The sequence below is a fragment of the Xiphophorus hellerii genome, chromosome 18 (assembly GCF_003331165.1).
Source record: "Xiphophorus hellerii strain 12219 chromosome 18, Xiphophorus_hellerii-4.1, whole genome shotgun sequence".
Taxonomy (NCBI): Eukaryota; Metazoa; Chordata; class Actinopteri; order Cyprinodontiformes; family Poeciliidae; genus Xiphophorus; species Xiphophorus hellerii.
Genome location: NC_045689.1, coordinates 32,153,862 through 32,173,845, shown reverse-complemented (window position 1 = coordinate 32,173,845; position 19,984 = coordinate 32,153,862). Strand labels below are relative to the sequence as shown.

Sequence of the window (19,984 nt, the reverse complement as noted above, 5' to 3'; positions counted from 1 at the left end):
CCACCCTTTCCCATGCAGGGTATCACTTCATTCCTCCTGTCTTCCTCTTTTATTTCATAACTCATCCATCTTCCCCTATTTCCTCTACTCTTTCTTGTTTTCCATTCACTGTCCTCTACGTTCCATCTGGTGGGTCATAATAAGAATCAGGTCCCTGAGGTCTTATTCCCACATCTCTTTCTCCCAAGTCTACGTCAACAAGTGTCCCACATCATCATCACCTCATGTGGTTCTTCTCCAGATGTCTCCCTTCAATGAATCTTTAAACTCACCTCATTCTAGCGTAGTTCTGTCTGGTGAAATCCACTTTAAGTGGGTTCTGATGGTCTTAACTTCCTATTTTAAATTCACAGTATATATTTCCATTTTAGTTGGAGTTTTGCTCTTTGTAACAACATCTTTTTCTGGTATTTTAATAAACCCATACAAATCTATAAGATTCAATTAATATATACAACAAGCACCCTCATATGTTCCCATTGCAGCTGTGTAGGACTGAAGACCCACAAACCTGACTTTTTTTTTGTTCAGATAATTAGCTATTTGTATCATTTCTACCTGATTAATGGCCTTTATGGTGCTAATCTCTCTGGCATGATGCTGTTTTACACTCTCTGCTCAGCAAGAAGCATTTTCTCATTAGACTAAAGTGAACAGCAAAAGTGCTCATTTATGTAATTGATATGATTGAACATATTTTATATGAGGTGTTTCATCTGCTGGGGGTTAGCTCTCTCTTAACAATTGTTTCATATTGTTCCCTCACACAGTGGGTAACACGCAGGACAATTAAAACACCTTCAAAACAAAATGAGAAGCTAGAGGGGAATTTCAACAATTACGATCTGCAAACTGTCAGTTGTACAGCAGCATCAGAACACTGGAAATCACTTTTTCTACGGCAGAAAAGAACTTGATCTGAATATGGTAGCTAAACTTGGTAGTTTTTACTTCTTAAATCTTTCTGAAATAAATCCAATCAATTCATCACAGTCAAACCAGATGCTTGATAGACAAAACAAAATAAGACATACACACAAAAACCCAAATATAACCCCCAGTTATGATTGACAGGAAACCTCACACCGGACCTAAAGCGAAGCAGATTCCAATTCTCTCCAGGCTTCCTCCAGATTCTGGGACCTTGATTTTCAGCTCTGTAATTCTTTCTCAGAAAAAAAACCCTTGAGCTCTGTCACTGTTATGATGCTAAAATCAGCTTGTGTATGGTTGTTTACTCTGAGTATTTGTTTTTGGAAGGCTAAGCTTCAAGGCTATTATGGACAACACCAGCCACCCTCTGCACACTGTCATCAGCAGCCAGGAAAGCAGATTCAGTGGGAGATTGCTTCTTCCAAAGTACAGGACCAACAGACTAAGGAACTCCTTTGTCCCTCGTGCAATGAAACTCTTCAACTCCTCACTGGAGGTTGGAAGGAGGGCTAACGAGAGTACAATAAAAACAGAGGGACTATAGAATTGGGCTAAATGTTAATGTTTTTTAAAAAAAAATTTTTAAGTATTTGATGTATTGGTGCTGCATGGAAGATTGAACTGATTCAGTTATTCATCCCAAAGGGATGAATAAAGTTTCTATCTATCTATCTATCTATCTATCTATCTATCTATCTATCTATCTATCTATCTATCTATCTATCTATCTATGCAGTGTCTGAGCAGTAGAGGCTGAAGTCTAAATGTCTGTTTGAATACTCCTCTGTCTAAAGTGTCCTGTACTGAATCAGAGCAAAAGATTATTTATGACTTTGTTAAGATGTGCTTATTTTGTTCCAATAGATCGACATGCACATTGTGTCTCCAGCATCTAAATCAATCTGCATGTGGGTCCAACAGCTGCCTAACTGATGCCTTAATCCAGTCTGTAAGTACTGCAGCACTTTGGAGCGCGCCCAAAGCAAACACAGCACAACGGTGACCAAAGAGCTGCCTCTCAAACAGAACAGAGAGAATCTGACAGAACATCTATGAACTATAGATCAAGTCAGCCCTGTATTCACTTCTGCACTGCTGACCTTTGACATAAAACAACAGCTTCCTCAGCATTGACCCTCTGGGTCATGTTTCTGTTGCACACACACTCTTCCACATTTAAAGATTTTTCAGTGTTTTATTATCTAATTTCAGTGTTTTTCTAAGTACTAAGAGGAGAACAGACTTAATTTATTATCATTCCAGTTTTTTTGTTTTGTTTTGTTTTTTTAATACTACTTGTTGCCTTTATTTGGTAACAACATTGGGTTACAAAAAATATTTTTTGGAAGTTGTCTATGTTTATTCAACTGATTTAGGATTATTTTGCACCACTGAATCCAAAGATGACATCAATTTTTCGCAATCAAGTCAGGTTTTTAGTGTAATTGTCACGATCTGTGTTTTTCTGTGTATTTATTTCGAGTTTTCTGAGTCTCCGTGTTGTCCTGTCCTCCCTTTGATTGTTCCCAGGTGTGTCTCGTTCCCTGATTAACCCTTGTGTATTTAATGTCACCTGTGTCTCTGTGTCTCTGTCGGGTCCTTGTCTATCTACCAGTCGGTCGTATGCGTCTAGCTGTTTGTTTCTTGTCCTCTCGTTTGCCAGTTGCTACCGGCGTTGAGCCCTGGCTTCTGCTCCGCTGTTCCGCCTGGTTTTAGGACTGTTTTTGTGTTTTGGAGTTCTGGATTTTCACCATTAAATCACTGTAATCATCTCACCCTGGGTCTGCTGCGTCTGCCTCACCATTCACACCACCACAGCTCATGACAGTAATCTGATTTAGAGAAATCCGATCTTCTGACTAAATCGATGACATTATCAATAAATTTCTGTTATTTCTCATCCAAAAAAGCTTTTAGGAGGAAAAAATGCTTTTTATTAGAGTGTATTAATTAAATGTTACAAACTTGGATTTCTGTAAATTGAATAATAAACACTTTTAAGTGTAAGTACATCTGAATTGTATATTACGTCTTCATTGTGTAAAATTCTCCGTCTCTTTCCTGTCCTGATGGAATCTCTCCTCCTGCTCATCACTCATTGATCTCAGATTCTCAGGAAACCGATCCAGAAATGAGAACAAGTCCTGCATTTTGATGCTCATGTTGCTCCATAGTTCAGAAAGTTGACCTGATTGAGCAAAACTAATGTGATTTTTGGATTCAGCTCATCAACATGACCCTAAAACAGTTGAAAACCCCAGACCATTTTTTTGGCTGTTGACCAGTGTAATCTGCCAGGAAGGGGGCAGAAAGAAGCCAGTCGATGTTTCTAACCCTCCAATGGGTTTTTTTTGGCGTCTACAGCCTGTGGGTTCTAACCACTGACCATGCAGTGTCCCATCACTACAGTATTTCTGACAGTACTCTGCTGAGATTTGATGTACAAGAGAAAAATAGTTTCCTATAGGAGTACAAATAGTTTCTGAAACTCCACACTTTTTATCAATTTCCCTGTCAATATGAGGAATATGTATACAGATATCTGGAGCTGATTACTCAATAGTCATATCTGAGAAGATAGAGAGAAGTGTCGGAGATTTTGAAGTCATTTTCCAATAACTAAATATCTAACATGTTAACCTCAAAAAGGTTTATGTTAACCAATGTGACACCGAGGACACCGGCGTCCTCAAGACAGCTTAAAGGTGTTAAAACAAAAATAAGAAATGGGAAATTATAGCACACTTCTTGTGTACTATTGTTAACGATTAAACAATGTTTTTCTTTACAGATTGTTAACATGGATTCCATCCATCCTCTCCCACTTACACTCCCTTTACACACCTGAATAGGTCCTCCCGTTTCTAATGCTCTGCAGCGTCGCTGCCTAAATCTGCTTATCAATATACCAGGGTTTTTTAACAGGGCCGTTCTGAGTTCATTTTAAATGCAAAGGGAACCAGAAAACATGGCAAAGGTGAAGGAAATCTTCATAGTGAATATTCTGACAGAACAAGTAAAAGAAGAGCTGTAGTGGATGGAGGTGCTCTGTGTGACATGTCAGCTGGATGAAGAGATTCCTTCCTTTCTGTTTTCAGGTGTTTTGTGACTCGGATCAGATGGCCAAACCTTCTCACAATTCTTCTTTTGATGCAGAGAAGCAGAAGCTCCGTCTCCCTTCCCTATGTCCTAGTGGACACAGGTCCTTAGCTGACCTCGTAGTAGGGTTAGGCTGTGCTTAGCATTGGCCACATAGGTCATTGCCCAGGATGCCAAATTGTGAAGAAGGCGCTGCTGCTACAATTGAAAACACAAATAGCAACAATGTGCAGATCTGACTGGCGTTGTTTTGTCCTTGTGAGTGAAACAGAAAAATATAAAGAACCAACCAGCCGCCTGCGCTGCTGCTGTTCTTCATCCTGATGGACTTCCCACCGTTGTTGCTGAAGTTACCCAAAACCTAAAGAACCTTTGCAGGCAGGTCTTTCTGTTGTTACAAGCCGTTTCACTCTTTGTGTTTTACTGTTGATTTTATAGATTTTTACTCCATATAAAGTACATTACTGTTTATAGTTTGTATCTTCTTGTTGCCCAAGCAACCAAAAGTTTTATTTTAAACATTATTTCACATGTATTTTGTCAAGTGTGAACAAGAAGCGAGTCTCTGCTTAGTTTTTCAGTCAGTTAACTTCCTTTGACCTTCCTCCTTTTTCACAGAAATAAGTCTGTTAGAGGGGAACACATGGGAACACCGTGTCCCTGATTTAAATGTTAAAGTTTTTCACCTTTTCACCCATCTGAAATGTGTTTCACAAAATAATTTGACTGTTTGTCATGTTCCAATTGGAAACAATAAATGATAAAACAAAATTAAATGAAAAAAAGAGCTTTTCCTCAGAAAATATTTGCGGATTAAGTTATTGAACTATGTCTTTATTGCTGGAGAAGAACAGAATAGATCTAAATGTTTAGCAGGAATACAAGTTACTTTTATTTAATTTCACTTTTGGATCAATAAAGTATTCCTGAATTTGAATTGAACCGAATTGAATCTCCTGTTAGGTTCTTTGTGCGTATTGGTCGAAGTACATGTTGCTGCTGTGCTTTTCTTTTATGATAAGGGTTTGATTTGATTTTCCTTGACTGGTTAAGTTAAACTAAAGAAAAGTTGCCTGATAGTGTTTCTATAGATACGGTACCTGCTCTGAAACTACTCTTTTAATTTGCAGACTAGGCTTAAAACGTCCCCAACGGATAAAGCTTATTGTCAGACCGGTATCCAGGTTATCCAGAACTGGTTCTGTAGTTTTGCTGCTAGAGGATGTAGATCCTACATTAACTGCACTTACTACTGATATTGAATTCCAGTTGTTTTCACTGAGCAGCTGCTGCCAGTATCTTCATCTTCACTTTGTCTGTAGAGTTAGAACTGCTGCCTTGAACCGGATTCTGATTTACCAGATCTCCCTGTGTATGCTTGGATTCTCCCAACCCCTCTTCCCACATGCAGGTCTTTGGTCATTCTAAATGACCCTGACATGTGAGTGTGTGCATGTCCTGTGTTAAGGTGTTGATCCTGTCGATATGTCCAAGGTGTACCACACTTTCCACCCAATGCCGTATGAAGATGGCACCGGCCCCCTGTGACCTGTAAGAATAGATGTGTAGGAAATGGATGGAATAGTGAAAGGCTTGAAAAAAAAAAAAAAACTAATTATAGCACTGAGCCAACCAACAAGCACTCATGGAAAAAAACAGAATAACTCTTCTGAGCTGCTGCTGGCCATACAAAATAAAACACACACCCACACAACCCACAAAATCTGTTTCAGTATGCAAAAATACCAATGTTTGTGTTCCTCACTACCAGTTGTTAATTTAACATTTGATCTGTGATGAGATTTTTTTTCTGCACTTTGTAACACCTACAATAGACACTGCTAGAGAAGATTGACATGAAACATAAAATGCAGGTCTCATCATGTGAACTGGCAGGCTGCAGGAGAAGCATCAGCAAGGAGGACAGAGGGGACAGAAAGATGGTGGAAGGTGGACAGAGATACAGATCGACTGCAGCGCTGTGTTCCCTGCCAACACTACTGAGCAGAGAAATGTCCTACTGGGTAATTACATGAGCATCTTTAACACACACCGGCACACACTCACAACACTGACCTGGCTTTTGTGCCTCCCTGTGTTAATAAGTGTTCATAATGAACACAATCCATAGGTCCGCTGGGTTCAGGTCCTCTACAACCTTGCTGTGAGCTACAGCAGCCAGATAGCAGCATGAGGAGACACCATGCTGCAGTGGTGTTACGCTACTGCCCTCACATGGACATCATGGGCATTAATACGCTCCCACAAATCCTCTTTCAATGAACTGCTGAGTAAACAAGAATATAAGCATAGTGAGCACCAGAAATGTCCAAAGACATTCAGTAATTCAATTTAACAGCAAAGGTCAGAAGTTGAGCAACGTTTCACAATAAATGTCGCCTTAAGGTACTTTCAAACATTTCCATTCAGTCACAAACATTCTAATTGATCCTAGTTATCAAACAGCACATTAAACTGAGTAGATCATTTAAATCCATCTGTGGAAACCCAGCAGATTGAATCAAGTAATTGATAAAAAAAATTTAAAAAAAACATTTTATGCACTATGTATATTTGTGATAGAACGTTCAGGTAAAGTGGAGTTCAGTTGACATGTGAAGGATGTGAAGGTCATTGACTCTGATGGGCCTGCAGTTGAATTTGTCTCAGCAAGGCAGCCTACAAACCTGACTCAGTTCTACCAGTCACACGCTCCAGACGATTTGCACATGACTCACCCTGAAGATACAACAAACAACAAGATGGAGCAGCTAAACAAAAGCTACAAGAAAGAAAAGTTACACTGCTTACTTCGACTGAAAGCAGTAAATTTGCTATTAAAATAATATGTTGGCTTTACTTCAGGCTTGGGCCTAAAGTTAATTAGTCGGGTCGAATCGGGCTTGGTCTCTGGGTCACTGTGGATTTTTTGGGCCCTACATAAAGTCTAGGACTGGGCCAGAACTAAAGTACTGTGAGACGATTGTGGAAGGAAACCTAAAACATTTCACCCACGTTTCACAGTTCAAAGACAACAAAATACTGAGGAAATGTATGCAAACTTTTGATTTTGAAGATATTAACAAATAAAACTTTGATATTGTCTCTCTCATTATTGTGGCACTTAGCAAATGGAAATATTTTTGGTAATTCTAACTGACCTAAAACAGGAGAAGTTTGGTCTGATTTAACTTTTTTTTATTCAGTGTATGAAAACTTCTGGTTTCAACTGTATTTCTAAAATTATTTTTAGCTTATTAGCCATCTTGTGTTGTTAGTGTCTTTATTTTTCACATTTACCTCAATCATATTTAAGATTTTGCTTCACAGAGCGTGATTAGGGAGAGACAAAATATGTGAGAAAGTTCAGTTCATTTCTTTTTAATTATATTAAACATGTGAAACATTTAAATCAAATATTGGGTTGCAGGAGTTTTATATCTGACCCAAAGTGTGGCTCAAAGTTCTAGAAGATGCATCACCAGACACACCAGGGCCTCATGAATTAAGCAAAAAAATGTGCGCTGCCATATTTTACACACAAGTCAGCATGTATAAAAATGAACGTGGTGTGAAAGTTTGCGTGAATATACACTAACTCATTACGTGCTGTGAAAATGAGCACCAAATTTTACCTCAATACACTGAAACCTGATTCATTTCAGTGTATTTAATACAAAGAGCATCAAACCCAATGTTTGTGACTTTAATCTTTTATTGTTTAAACTTAAACAATGAAACTGAAACACATACTGTACATCCTCATACAATTAGGTAACACACACACACGAAATTTACAAATATAATAAAACTAAAATGTTGTGAAAATCGCAGTCGGATGTAAACAGTAAGTTTCCTTGGTTTTCGTCCCATCGGTCTACGCCCTGAGGCACAGAAAATATCTGCAAATATTAATATTCATTCTGACTGAAAAAGAAAACATGGTTGGATCAGCAGAGTAGCTCCAGACAGGTCAAGTTTGATGATTTTTACAGTGGACAAGGTGTGTAGACAATCACACCTACAGATTGTCCAGAGTGGTCACCCTGGAGCTCTGTCCAGAACCCGTCCCAACCTTAAAGGTTAACAGTGCAGCCGGACAGTCATCCTGCAGTCGAGCCATTCCAGCTTTGTGAATGCGCCTTTATGAATAGAAAGCATCTCCTTTCTGTAAAGGTGCAATTTATATGAGCAGAATTGACTAATAAATGTAGCAGCATGTTGGCCTGGTCCAACACATGATTCCTCTATTAGGAATAAACTTCCACATTCCCCAGTAAACTCTCTGAAACACTGTCTGTCTTTAAATGCCAGCTGAACTCTCTGCTGTTCAAACAAATATTTCCACTTGGATTAATCAACACATTCCATCATTTTATGCTTTAAATGTTTTGTTTTGTTTTCTATGTTTTGTTACATTGGTTTTATTTTTAGTGAGGTGACCTTGTGTGCCCTGGAAAGAGACTTTTTTTAAAATATATGTACAGTAGTAATTATTATGAGATGCTATTAGAAGCAGGAATCGTTACCATGGTTATTTGGACATGGTGTCAGCCTTCCGGGTTCTTATACTAATTTACACATGTATTTATGACAGGCGGTCCAATCAGGATCAGCAGCTGCGATTTATTTCACACAAATTGGGATTTGTGCGCAGCTGTATGCGTAAGAACCACACTTATTAAAAATTTGTTCCTACACCAACTTTTAGCAGGAAAGCTGTGCATTCTTTTCTACAGTAGGGCCCTGATGCTGTCAGGGGGATTCCTATCATCACATCCAGAAAAGGTAAGAAGATGAGGGTGAAGAACCACATCTCCCACAATGCATTCAAAAAATGCTGTTTATTCACAGCAGTCATCATAGGATCTCTTATTTGCTCACTGATAAACTCTGCAGACTTCATACATGACATCAGGCGACAACGTCCAAGGGATCGTCGGCTTTATTAAAGCAAGCGAAAGAAGTGCATGAAAATTTAGACACAGGTTGGACTTTATAAGAAGAGTTGTGAACGGCTGTAGGGCAGTCTCTGGTGCTTCAGGTCATGCCTGTTAACCTCTCACTTACTTCCCAAAGCTTCTTTGCCAGGCCATCATCTCGCCCGTTAGCTCCAACTTGTTGCAGCGCACAGTTGGAGAAGTATCTGCCACTGAGCGGCTCGATGCCCTCCTGGAGGGCGCAGTACAGGGTGGTCTGACATCCTCCGCTGGGGTCCAGGAGGAACAGCTTAGCTAAGGGCATCATGAGGAGCTGCAGCCACTGGCTCAGATTACGGCACAGTTCTGTGTAGATTACTCCTGCAGTGGTCAGAGGTTATCCAAAAAAGCTTCACTGTAAACGGCCTTACTGAACATTTAAAGAATTAAATGACATCATAAAACTCCAGCAAACCTTTACAGAAGCAGCAAGAGATGCAGTCACTGACCTGGGTGCAGGGTGTAACAGGTAACATCAGTGCCTTCCAGCCGGTTGGCCAACTCCCTGGTGAAGAGCACATTACAGAGTTTGCTGTTACAGTAGGCCTGAAGGCTGGACCAGGCAGACTGGGGGGGCACCGCGTCTGTCTGTGGAGCCAGCAGCTGGAAGTCGATGCTCCCGAAGCGGTGCAGGAGAGCAGACACGGTGATGACTCGGCTGGGGCCGCAGCGCCTGAGCCGCTCCAGCAGGAGGTTGGTCAGCAGGAAGTGACCCAGGTGGTTGACCCCAAAGGCCAGGCCGAAGCCCTCCTCAGTGCAGCCAGGACTTATAACACCTGAAACACAGAACTAATCACGAGTTATTTTTAGCTTCTTTTATTTCTGTTTTCATGCAACACACAGTATAAAAGTACTAACTGGGAAGCGACTGGTTGGTCAAACATCACCTGCATTGTTGATGAGGATGTCCAGTCTAGGTTCAGTCTTAAGAAAGGTTTCAGCAAAACTGCGAACTGACTTTAAGCTTGCCAGATCAAGCTGCATGAACACCACCTGGGGGTTCCCGCTCTCCTGAAGCACAAAGCATTGTTAAGTATGGCTGCAGCAGGAGGAAAATAAAACAGCATTCTCAGTTTATATTTCTACTAGTTGGGGCCTGCCATACCCATGCATCGCTATGGCAGGCACACCTAATGTTCTACACCTCTAAATAACTGCTGCTTCCTACTACAGTTAATGCGGCTCGTACCGCTGTGTGCCCCCTCAACACATGCGGCTCGATCCCGTGAGGGGAGCTATTAGTTTTGTTGGCATTTCAAGTAACTATGGAAACATAATTAACAAAAAACGAGCCAAATTCAACTCAAAACAAAAGTCTAACTGACACAAAACAGTGTCAGTTAGACTCAAAATAGACATAGAATTTAGTCTGCCCCTCTGAGCTGCTCTTTAGAACCACAGTGATGGCGAAATGTCAGAACTACAGACATGGTGGAACATTCAGTTCTACTTCTTTTGTGTTTTATTTACCGTTGTCATAGCAACTGAACTAACGGGAGGAAAAAGAGCGACGGCGGTTCTAGTTAGCTGAGGTATAAAGCTACTGTACAGGAGCTGTTGTGTTCTGTTGTTATGTACAGATTGCTTAATATACCGTCAGTTATCAGCTATGAAAGAAAACGGTTCTGAACGTTGTTGGAAAGTAATATTATTTTGTTTAGATCGTTTTTACGTTATGAGTTGAATCAGTTTAGCTATTTTGTGTCTGTGAACATGTTGGTGTACAGATAAAAAAATACAAATATATTGTATATTCTTTATGCAATAGCATATGGGGTAACCAATGGGGATTATTCTTAGACTTAAGTGTGTGGTAAGCTGTACCTTTGTATTAAGGGATCTAAAACTGTTTATTACAGGAATAAGTATATTGTATAGAATGACAAAGAAAATAACATGGACACAATGATTATTTTGAAGAAAGATCAGATCTGGTGCTGTTTGGAAATGTTTAATAAATGTTTAACCAGAACAGATTCCAGGAGGATTAGTGAAGCACAGATTTGTTTCATCATTCCTACCTGTTCTTTACTTTTCACAGGAAAATCAACATCTGTTACATTGACACCAGTCCTGGTGTGTGTAACAAATGCTACAATCACAATCTTTAATATGTTTTCTGGAGATGTTGGCATCAGGGCCGCTGGCCCAAGCCTCCATGGGGACAAAGCAGAATTTATTTTGGGGCCGTCTATATCTGCTATTAATTATTACTGCAAATCAACAGACGACTAGATAATTCGAACAACTGCTATGAACTCATTGCATCTCTGAATAGTGCTGTTTATGTTATATCTTATATGCATATCAACTAGTGGAGACAAAAGCAACAAAAAAAATTGTATGCTCTGGACTTAAGATGGAGTACATGTACACATATTCATGATGTGCTTTCATTAAACTAATTTATCTTCAGTGTAATTCCAGTACCGAAAAAATTAACTTTATACCAGGTGAGTCTCTCTCACCTGAGAATGTGAACCTGTACTGGGCTGATTCTGTGCCTTCAAATCATTTTAGCAATGCTCCTGTAGAAGATTCATAACTTATAATAAGTCAGAAACAGGAACAGGTCTGAAAAAACTGTCTGAGTGCTACACTCAAGAGAGATTCATTTGATGCATCAAAGAGTGATGTCATCACTGCTGATGTCATTGTTACCAGTGGAACTGAACATTCTAATTGTGCATTCACATCAAACATGTTTTGAGCATCAGGTGAGTCTGGTTTATATTCAAAGTCTATGTGGAGTGTTGGATGTGTTAGATGTGTCAAACGCTCCAAATGGTTCAAATCGCGCCGCGCTAGACGCTGGAAACATGCCGCAATAGCCCTCGACGCGCCTCCACATAGACTTTGAATATAAACCAGACACGCCTGACGCTCAAAACACATTTGGTGTGAACGCACCATTATATGTCCAGTGTCACTTTAGGTCAGTGCTTCTCAATTCCAGTCCTTAAACCTCCTGCTCTGCATGTTTTAGATGTGTCTCTATTTCAGAACAGCTGATCCAAATGATTGCATGACCTCTTCTGCAGTCATCAAGTACTGCAGAAGCCTGTTAATCACCAACAGATTCAATCCAGGTGTGTGGCAGAAGGGGAACAACTAAAACATGCAGAGCAGGGGGCCTGAGGACCGGAATGGAGAAACACTGCATTAGTTCCATCATATTAGGACCAAAACCTGGTCCTAATATGATGCACTCATTGTTTTGGGTCAGGGGTAACATTTAGAGGTAAGATGCTAATTAAGTTTTAGTTAAGATTAGGGTTGGAAATAGACTAGTATTGGTTAGGGTTAGGCAAAAACGCAGCTACTATAAAATGAAGGAAATCAATGCAAAGTTCTAATATGGGTCGAAATAGTTTTGAGAAATCTGTACAGCATTTTGTTTTCTAAATCATTCTATAAATAAACAATGATGGTATAATGTTAGGTTGTATTTCTGCCAATTGTGTAGCTGCAGTACATTAGTAGTCTAATGTGTTGAATGTGCTGAGACACATTCAACACATTAGAAACCAATCAGAACCAAAAGTTTGTCTTTTGGTTCTGATTGGTTGTTTCTGGACAGTAGCAGAGCCAGAGGACTTTTCACAGATTCTCTGTTTCATATTCTACTGTCAGACACTTTTAACAAATATTCATCCATCCATCATCTAACACACTTATCCTTGCACACACACATTCACACCTTAGGACAATTGAGAGAGATCAATTAATCTATTAATTTTTGATCAATTTTACCTGATCAGTTTTTATATAGGAAAGTTTTAATAATATTTCTTATGCTGTTTTGAACTCTGAAACTGATCTTGTTTTTTCTCCATTGATTTTGGAGTCAGGAATTTTATTTGCGTTGAGGCCTGTGTTTGTTATTGTTTCCTAAATTTGTGGAAAGCCTCAAATTTCAGAATAATGCCCAGTTTTAGCTAAACATGGGTTTGAATACTGACCTTGGTTAGTACCACCTGGGTGTGGGTCGGCGTAAAGGCCGAGCTGGGCATAGATTGGCCTTCACACCAATGCCAACATGAAGGCCCCCCATGCAACCAGTGGAGGTTGGTCGCATGGACGTCTGTCTTTCGTCGGACCTCCATGTTTGTGTGGAGGTTTGGTTTTGCCTGGACTCCTCTGGTTGCAACCTGGGAGTGGGTCGGTGCAAAGGCCGAGCCACGCTATGCATGGAGACCCCTCGTTGATTGAAGGTCTGTCTTTCCTCAGACCTCCCTGACTGATTAGAGGTCTGTCTTTCCTCAGACCTCCCTGATTGATTGAAGGTCTGTCTTTCCTCAGACCTCCCTGATTGATTGGAGGTCTGTCTTTCCTCAGACCTCCCTGGTTGATTGGAGGTCTGTCTTTGCTTGGACTCCTCTGTTTGTAGGGAGCCTTCTGTCTGCAGGGGGGTCTCTGGTTGGGTGGAGACTCTAAGATGGTTATTTTCCAGAGCAAGTTTCAACTTCACCTTCAGGTCTGCAACCTGACCCTGCAGAGATTTCATCATTTCTTCCTGGGCTTTGAATTTGGAAGCTTGCTCTGTGTGACTTTTAAGCTGCTCTTCATATTTAAGCCTCACTCTGTATTCTTCTACCATTACTTCTATCAGACCTTTGTTGCGGGAGGCGTATTTTTCAGCCTCCCTCTTGAAGTAATCCAGCTGTTGAAGGATGCTCTTGTCGGCTGTAACTTTAGAAGAGCAAGAAACCTTTGCTACATCTTTATTCTCTGGTACGTTTCTTCCATGTTCACGTTGGACTCGCAGGTGATGTTCTTTTACTACCATTTTTTGCAGTTTCTCAATCTCCTCCTGCTGTGATTTGACTTCAGCCTGACACGCAATCCTTCGGTCTCTTTCCTCATGGAGATCCAAAATCTTACTCTGCAATTCTTTTTTAAGATCGTCTACCTGCTTTGTCAGATCAGTGACGTGTTGGCTAGTTTCCTCCACGACTTCCACTGAGGGGGTAATCTCGAAGCCAGCAGAGGGAGTTGTTTCCTGCTTGACTATCAATGATGTTGGACTCTCAGAGTCGCCGGAAGGACCCGATTCCCCCTGGATCTCTGCTGATTCATCTTCCGGTTTAATGGGGCTGTCGCTGTCATCTTCAAAAGAAATGACTGCGTCGTAGTCGACTTGGATGTTGAGGTCCATAATGTCGACCCATGAAAGCTCAGCTGGAAAAGCTTCATGCTCACAAGCAATCTGTTGTTGCTTCATGTCGATGTTCTGGTAATTTCTTGCTTCTCTGAAAGGCGTGTAATATCTGGAATCGATATCCCGCTTGTTTCAATTAATTTCGAACGTGCTCTGAAGAGTGATCTGTCGCGATAGAACTGAGGAACAGGTCTGAGAAAACTCTGTCTGCGAGCTACATTCAAGAGAGAGATTCCTTTGTGGTATCATAGAGTGACGTCATCACTGCTGATGTCATTGATACCATTGGAACTGAACATTCTGACACACTGTGTAACCACTATTACACATGGGATTATTGTGGCCCTTTAAAATAAAGCTTACTGAAAATTTGAAAATAAAAGCCTCTATAATCCTCTCAAGTTAGTGCACTGTCTAAGGCAGTGCACTAATATTAGCCTTTACCATAAAATAAAAATCCCCCAGGTTAGTGCACTGCCTTGTGCAATATTCCTCCGCTAGAGTAAGAAACAGAGTGAATTTCTGACCCCAAAACAGTTTTTAATTCACTCTCACGCCCACAAATATGGTTCTATTGGTATGATAGTCGGTCATGATGACACCATCTCTCTATCTCATCACTGCTATTACTGTGAGTGAGGTACAGATATGAATCTACTACTATCAAAGACGTGAAATAGCTCTCTCGCACCCTCCAATGGTTTTCGAATACGTCTCACAGTTCCTGAACAGGAAGGAGTTGTTCAGACTGCTTTTTCCAGAAAAACTGACTGTGTCTCACAAAGATAGAATTCTTTCTCCACCTTTCTGTCTCACACACACATGACATTTGGCTGAGGGCAGAGCTGCCCTTTGGAACTACAATGATGGCTGAAGGTTAGAACTACATTAATGGCGTAACACTGAGTTACTAGAGAGGAGGGCTAAGTTTGCAGTTAAGAACTACAATGATGGTGGAACTCTGAGTTACTACAGAAGGAGGCTGAGCAGAATGTTAGAACTACAAACATGGCAGAATGTTTTGGGCATTTTATAACTGATTTAACCCAACCACTGTTACTCATAGGAATAGTGTAGCCATTTAAAATAAAGCTTACTGGAAATTTCAAAATAAAGCAAGGCAAGTGAATTAAAACATTAGTACATTAGTACAAACATTAGCACAAGCATTAGCATTTCACTGCCCCCATTAGCATTAGCCTTTGCCCTAAAAAAAAGCTTTTAGCTATTTTAGTTATTTATTAGCCACGCTTAGTACCTTCAATGGAGTAAGTCAATGTAAGACAACATGCTAGTGATGCCCCACATGCTACTGACAACATTTAGGCTAATGTTAGAAATATGGCTCATTTTAACTTGTACACTAATTTCAACATACTGAATGGCATAAGTCCATGTTACTCAACATGCTTGTGACTCTCCACATGCTATTGAGTACATTGCAGCTTACTTTAGCATTGATGCTTATTTGTAGCATCAGAACGCTGGGTTCCAACCGACGGGCACACTTTTGGCAGGCCCTGTTTAAATTTCTTCCGAAATTTTCTAGTTTTAGTTCTGCTATTTGTTTTCCGCTCTGTGCTGAGGCTCATCTTAAATCACCGATTGATTCATGACTTTTCTAAAATATGGAGAAATAAAATGAGTCAGGGTTGCACTCCTCGATCCACAACTTCTGCTTATCTTAGGTCAGATCACAAAGGTTGATGGCTGATTACCGATTGCCAATGTTTAAAAAGGCTGACTTGTCGACTCCAAATTTGGACGATACCACTTTGTTTCGTCTGAAATGTCTCTAAATATAGCAAGAAAGTTGCTGATTGGAAACAGTGCGGTGACTATTAACTGCAAGCATTCAGACATGACCTGGTGGGCCGGTCTGTCAGTCAAACCTCTATTACTGTAGAGCAGAAGAGGATAGTGGGTGATCTTTAGATCTTTACTGAGGTCGATCAGCAAAGGTTGCTGATGAGATCAGCTTCACATGCAAGTATCGGCCGATCACCAATCTCAAAAATTTAAGAAAATCTTTCCAAGTGGAAGAGCAGTGGCCCATACCGCACCAGTCCTGGACCTCTTCAATTGTAAGTTCATAAGACCATGGTACTGTATGGTTGGGGTGGAGCTTCTGGCATCAACAGTAAATAAATTGGGGTACAAGAAGCCTTACTGCCTGCAACAAAGAGTTTGATGTTGCAGTAGTGTGACGCAATGTTAGGCGTCAGGTTCAACGCCACCTGTCCAGTGAGATGCTAGATGGCGGTGGAAACGTTCTCCTGGATACTCCAGATCATAAAATAGAGTACTGACCCCACCAACCCATGCTATACCACTTAGTGGAAATTAACTATTACATTCTGTGAAGTAAAAGCCCTGGCACGAAAGCAATCCAGTTTTGGACAGCGGATCTGAATGGTCGGGTCTCTGTGTGTCGAGCTGATTGGGTCTTACTGAGCGGATATCAAACGCTGCAGCCTCAGCCTTCTCCTTGTTGCGACATGCCAGGATCACTCGAGCTCCTCTCTTTGCCAGTTCCAGGGCGGTACTTTTCCCAATGCCAGTGTTGCTTCCTAGACAGTAAAACCAATTCACAAACACATCAAACTCAACATCTGATACAGCAATGCTTCATCAGACTGCTAGCCAAAGGCAAGACCCAAGATCCTTTTAGAGAATCCTTTCCATCCATAGCATACTCACATTTACTGCACATTTTAAATTAAAAAGTCCTGAAATTGATCCGTTAATATTACAACCTTGATCTAGTATGGGGAGTAGTAATACTCCTGCACTTACTATGAACTGTGATATGGATTGTGAAGAGAATCTTTTTGTGAGATTCTTTGACGAGAATCAATGATTAAAAAGTGTTCTATTATCAACAGGACCTTTCTAAAACAAATTCCATTAGCAGGGATATACCAGTTATTTTGGTTTGTTCAAGGTTCAAATAAGTCAGAGTCGAGTCTAAACAGAGATCAGAACTAAATAGCTGCTAGTCATTCCACCTCTCCATCATTTCCTGCCTTTCAGGTCTGGTTATTTCATGCCCAACTTTTTCACGTTTTATTAACCTGCTTGCAGGGTGTTTGATAAATCCAACCACTCACAGATTCTTCTTAAACTGCAGAGTGGATGTTTTCTACCCACACTGAATATATTGTGGTTTATTTCTCCTTGTCTAAATCTACACAGAAATATTTACAGACACAGGGCCGCTTACAGGTATGAAAGTGGAAGAAGAAGGGAGGAAATGGCTTCAACACTTCAAATGGAGAAACTGACCTCAAGTCACCAAAATGAAATAAATGAGGAGCAGGAAGATTTGCTAGAAATTTGGGACATAAGAATTCTACCAGAAGTAGTTACACTTCCATAGAAAAATAGACTTTATATTAAAATGACAAAGCTGTATGTCGTACCAGACCTTCAGCTGTAGGCTGTTTTTCAATGTGAATCAAGCAAAACAAAAAAATTTCTACAGTGCATTTATGGTTGTTGTTGTCTTTTTTACTGTAAACAGCCAATGAAAAACTTTTTATTATTATTTTGTAATATAGTTCATCCTCATGATCCCTCAGAGTCTCATTCATGAGATTTCCTGATCTTTTCCTTGATCCATTTTAAAGTAATCAAATGCTTAGTCTAATTTTTGACTAAGCTTCACCTCTTAGTCCAATTAGAGCTTGAAAACTAACATGTTTAATTTTATTTTTATAAATTATCGGACACCAATGCTGTTGCTGCTGTTTCTAAATCATGGACCTTACCACCGCTTTTCATTGGCTGATGCCCATTCTAGTGGTCACCTGCGTGGCCCTCTCACAAACTCATTTTGCTGCTTCAGGGCTCAATGTTGGCGCTCAAGACGTAACCGACAGAATCCGGTTAAAGGATTTTCAAAATAAAAGATCCTCCAGACTCAATACATAAAACGGAAGTATTTAATTCTTTCTTGCGCGGCCCGGTACCAATTGGCCTACGGACCGGTATCGGTCAGCGGCCCGGGGGTTGGGGACCACTGCCTTATTGGACCAGTTTTTTTCCTTATAAAATGACAGATTAATAAACCACATAAACTCCAAGTGACCTCCAGTAGGAATGAAATCACACAGCATGTCCTACAGTGGACTATGTATAAAATATGGAAATGACTTTAAATCGATTGTCATAACGTAAGAATTTTCTTGCGCCGTTTTATCCGACTTTTCGGGTAGAAAAAGACCAAAACTGCAGAGGAATTTCTCCTGAAGCCGACGGAACCGGAGATGGACTTAAGACTTTATGTTTTGTTCTTTTTCAGAAGTTTTTTTGCATGTGGTTTAAACAAACAATGGCGTTCGTTTACCTGTTACCACAACAGTCTTCCCCTTCAGCCTAGCGGGACTCAAGAATCTGGTTCCTTTGAACAGACCGTAGAAAACCAGAACATAGACCCAAACAGATGCTGCTACCACGTACAAATACATACTGGTGTCTTGAGTCTGTGTTGGCCTCTCTGTCTTCTTCTTTTCTACACATTTGACTCAGGTCTTATGACTGTTGGGCAAATTACTGCCATCTTGTGGCCAACTCATATACCACTTTGCCAAGTACTCCATGTGATGTTTTTTCGGGTGTACTTTTACCAATCGTATTTGGTGCTCCTGAAGAGAAAGGGTTTAGTACTGTGAGGCTGGCGGTGTTTTGTGGGAGTGTGTGACCATCCTACCATAAATCTTGCAACAAATAGATGCAGTTCTTTTTATTCATGAAGATGTTAATTTTAATGACTAAATAGTCATATGTTATAGAATTGTATTCAGAAAATCTGAATACCATGATAAAGTTTTTATTTTAAAAAAAAGTGTCTGATTTCAACCTATTATTTCTTGTAATTTTAATGACTAAGTTTTACAGATAAATAAAACTCACAGTTAAGTGTCTCAGATAATTGGAATAATAAGATAAACAAAAAGGATATTTTAAAGCGAAATGTCAGGCTTTTGAAAAATATGCTGTACCAGTATAGTACAGACTACTAATTAGAGCTCCTTTTGCTTTAATTACTGTATCAATGGGGATGGAGGCAATCAGCCTGTGGTTCTGCTAAGGTGTAATGGAAGCCCAGGTTGAGCTGATGGCTGCCTTCAGGTCTGACTCCAGCCTCAGTCCATAAATGGATTTTATCATCCTGCTCCTCCATAGCAGGATGATTCATGCAAAAGGAGCCTCAACCAAACAGTGCATATTAACAATCTGCTTCCAAATAAGGCATTGATCATCTCTGCTCTCCTGTTAGTTTCCCTTTTCCCCCTAAACTTTCACCTACCATCCACCTCCAACATATCAGTGATCTTTAATTGCAGTTACAAGTTTTACACCATTTCAAGTTCAGTGTCGAAATCACATTTATAACTTCTTTAGCTTCTCTGATTTAGCATTCATTTATAATTTTATGATAACCATAACTTATTAGTTACTCTTATTATAATCTTAATGTGAGTTATTACAGATGTTTTCTGAAAAGAAACCAAGAATAATCCATGATTATTCATGGATTATACTCACAAATGTAAGTGTAAGTGTAAGTATTATTATAAGCAAACCAATATTAATATAAATATTTTACTTTGAATCTTATTCAATTACTCAAAATGTTTAGATTTCATTCTTTAAAACTTTCATACTTTGAAATAAGGAATAGTCTCAACTATTCTTATACATCTTCAGGCTGGAAACTTACTTCCTCTTTTTCCAGGAAACCTGCTCTTTCTGTTTCATGACTCTTTCTCTGTCTGACTATGATTTCTTATGATTAGATAGAAAAAAG

The 19,984-nt window shown here is 39.9% G+C and overlaps 1 protein-coding gene and 1 long non-coding RNA gene across 2 annotated transcripts in view; both read right to left on the bottom strand.

The window, feature by feature from the left end:
- Window positions 1–2,441, bottom strand: part of LOC116708055 (uncharacterized) — a 7,552-nt gene extending 5,111 nt beyond the window's left edge. Inside the window, exon 1 of the long non-coding RNA XR_004336598.1 lies at window positions 2,251–2,441. This is a non-coding gene — a long non-coding RNA (uncharacterized LOC116708055). The remainder of the gene's footprint in view (window positions 1–2,250) is intronic.
- Window positions 2,442–8,625: 6,184 nt separating this feature from the next.
- On the bottom strand, window positions 8,626–18,689 carry LOC116708051 (dehydrogenase/reductase SDR family member 13-like). Its single transcript, XM_032545815.1, has 5 exons — window positions 18,521–18,689; window positions 16,624–16,742; window positions 9,899–10,022; window positions 9,461–9,787; window positions 8,626–9,332 (listed from the first exon to the last, which is right to left on the bottom strand). The coding sequence occupies exons 1-5, from the start codon at window positions 18,639–18,641 to the stop codon at window positions 9,073–9,075; spliced, it is 951 nt and encodes a 316-aa protein (XP_032401706.1). The 5' UTR covers window positions 18,642–18,689; the 3' UTR covers window positions 8,626–9,072.
- Between the last annotated feature and the right edge of the window lie 1,295 nt (window positions 18,690–19,984).

Bases quoted from the DNA above. Each gene is read 5' to 3' on its own strand.
- LOC116708051 (XM_032545815.1), bottom strand. From the start codon at position 18,641: ATGTATTTGTACGTGGTAGCAGCATCTGTTTGGGTCTATGTTCTGGTT. The intron at 10,023-16,623 runs GTAAGACCCAAT...TTTGTGCTTCAG, and splicing joins CAGCGTTTGATATCCGCTCA to GAGAGCGGGAACCCCCAGGT. The intron at 9,333-9,460 runs GTCAGTGACTGC...TGACCACTGCAG, and splicing joins CTGTTACACCCTGCACCCAG to GAGTAATCTACACAGAACTG.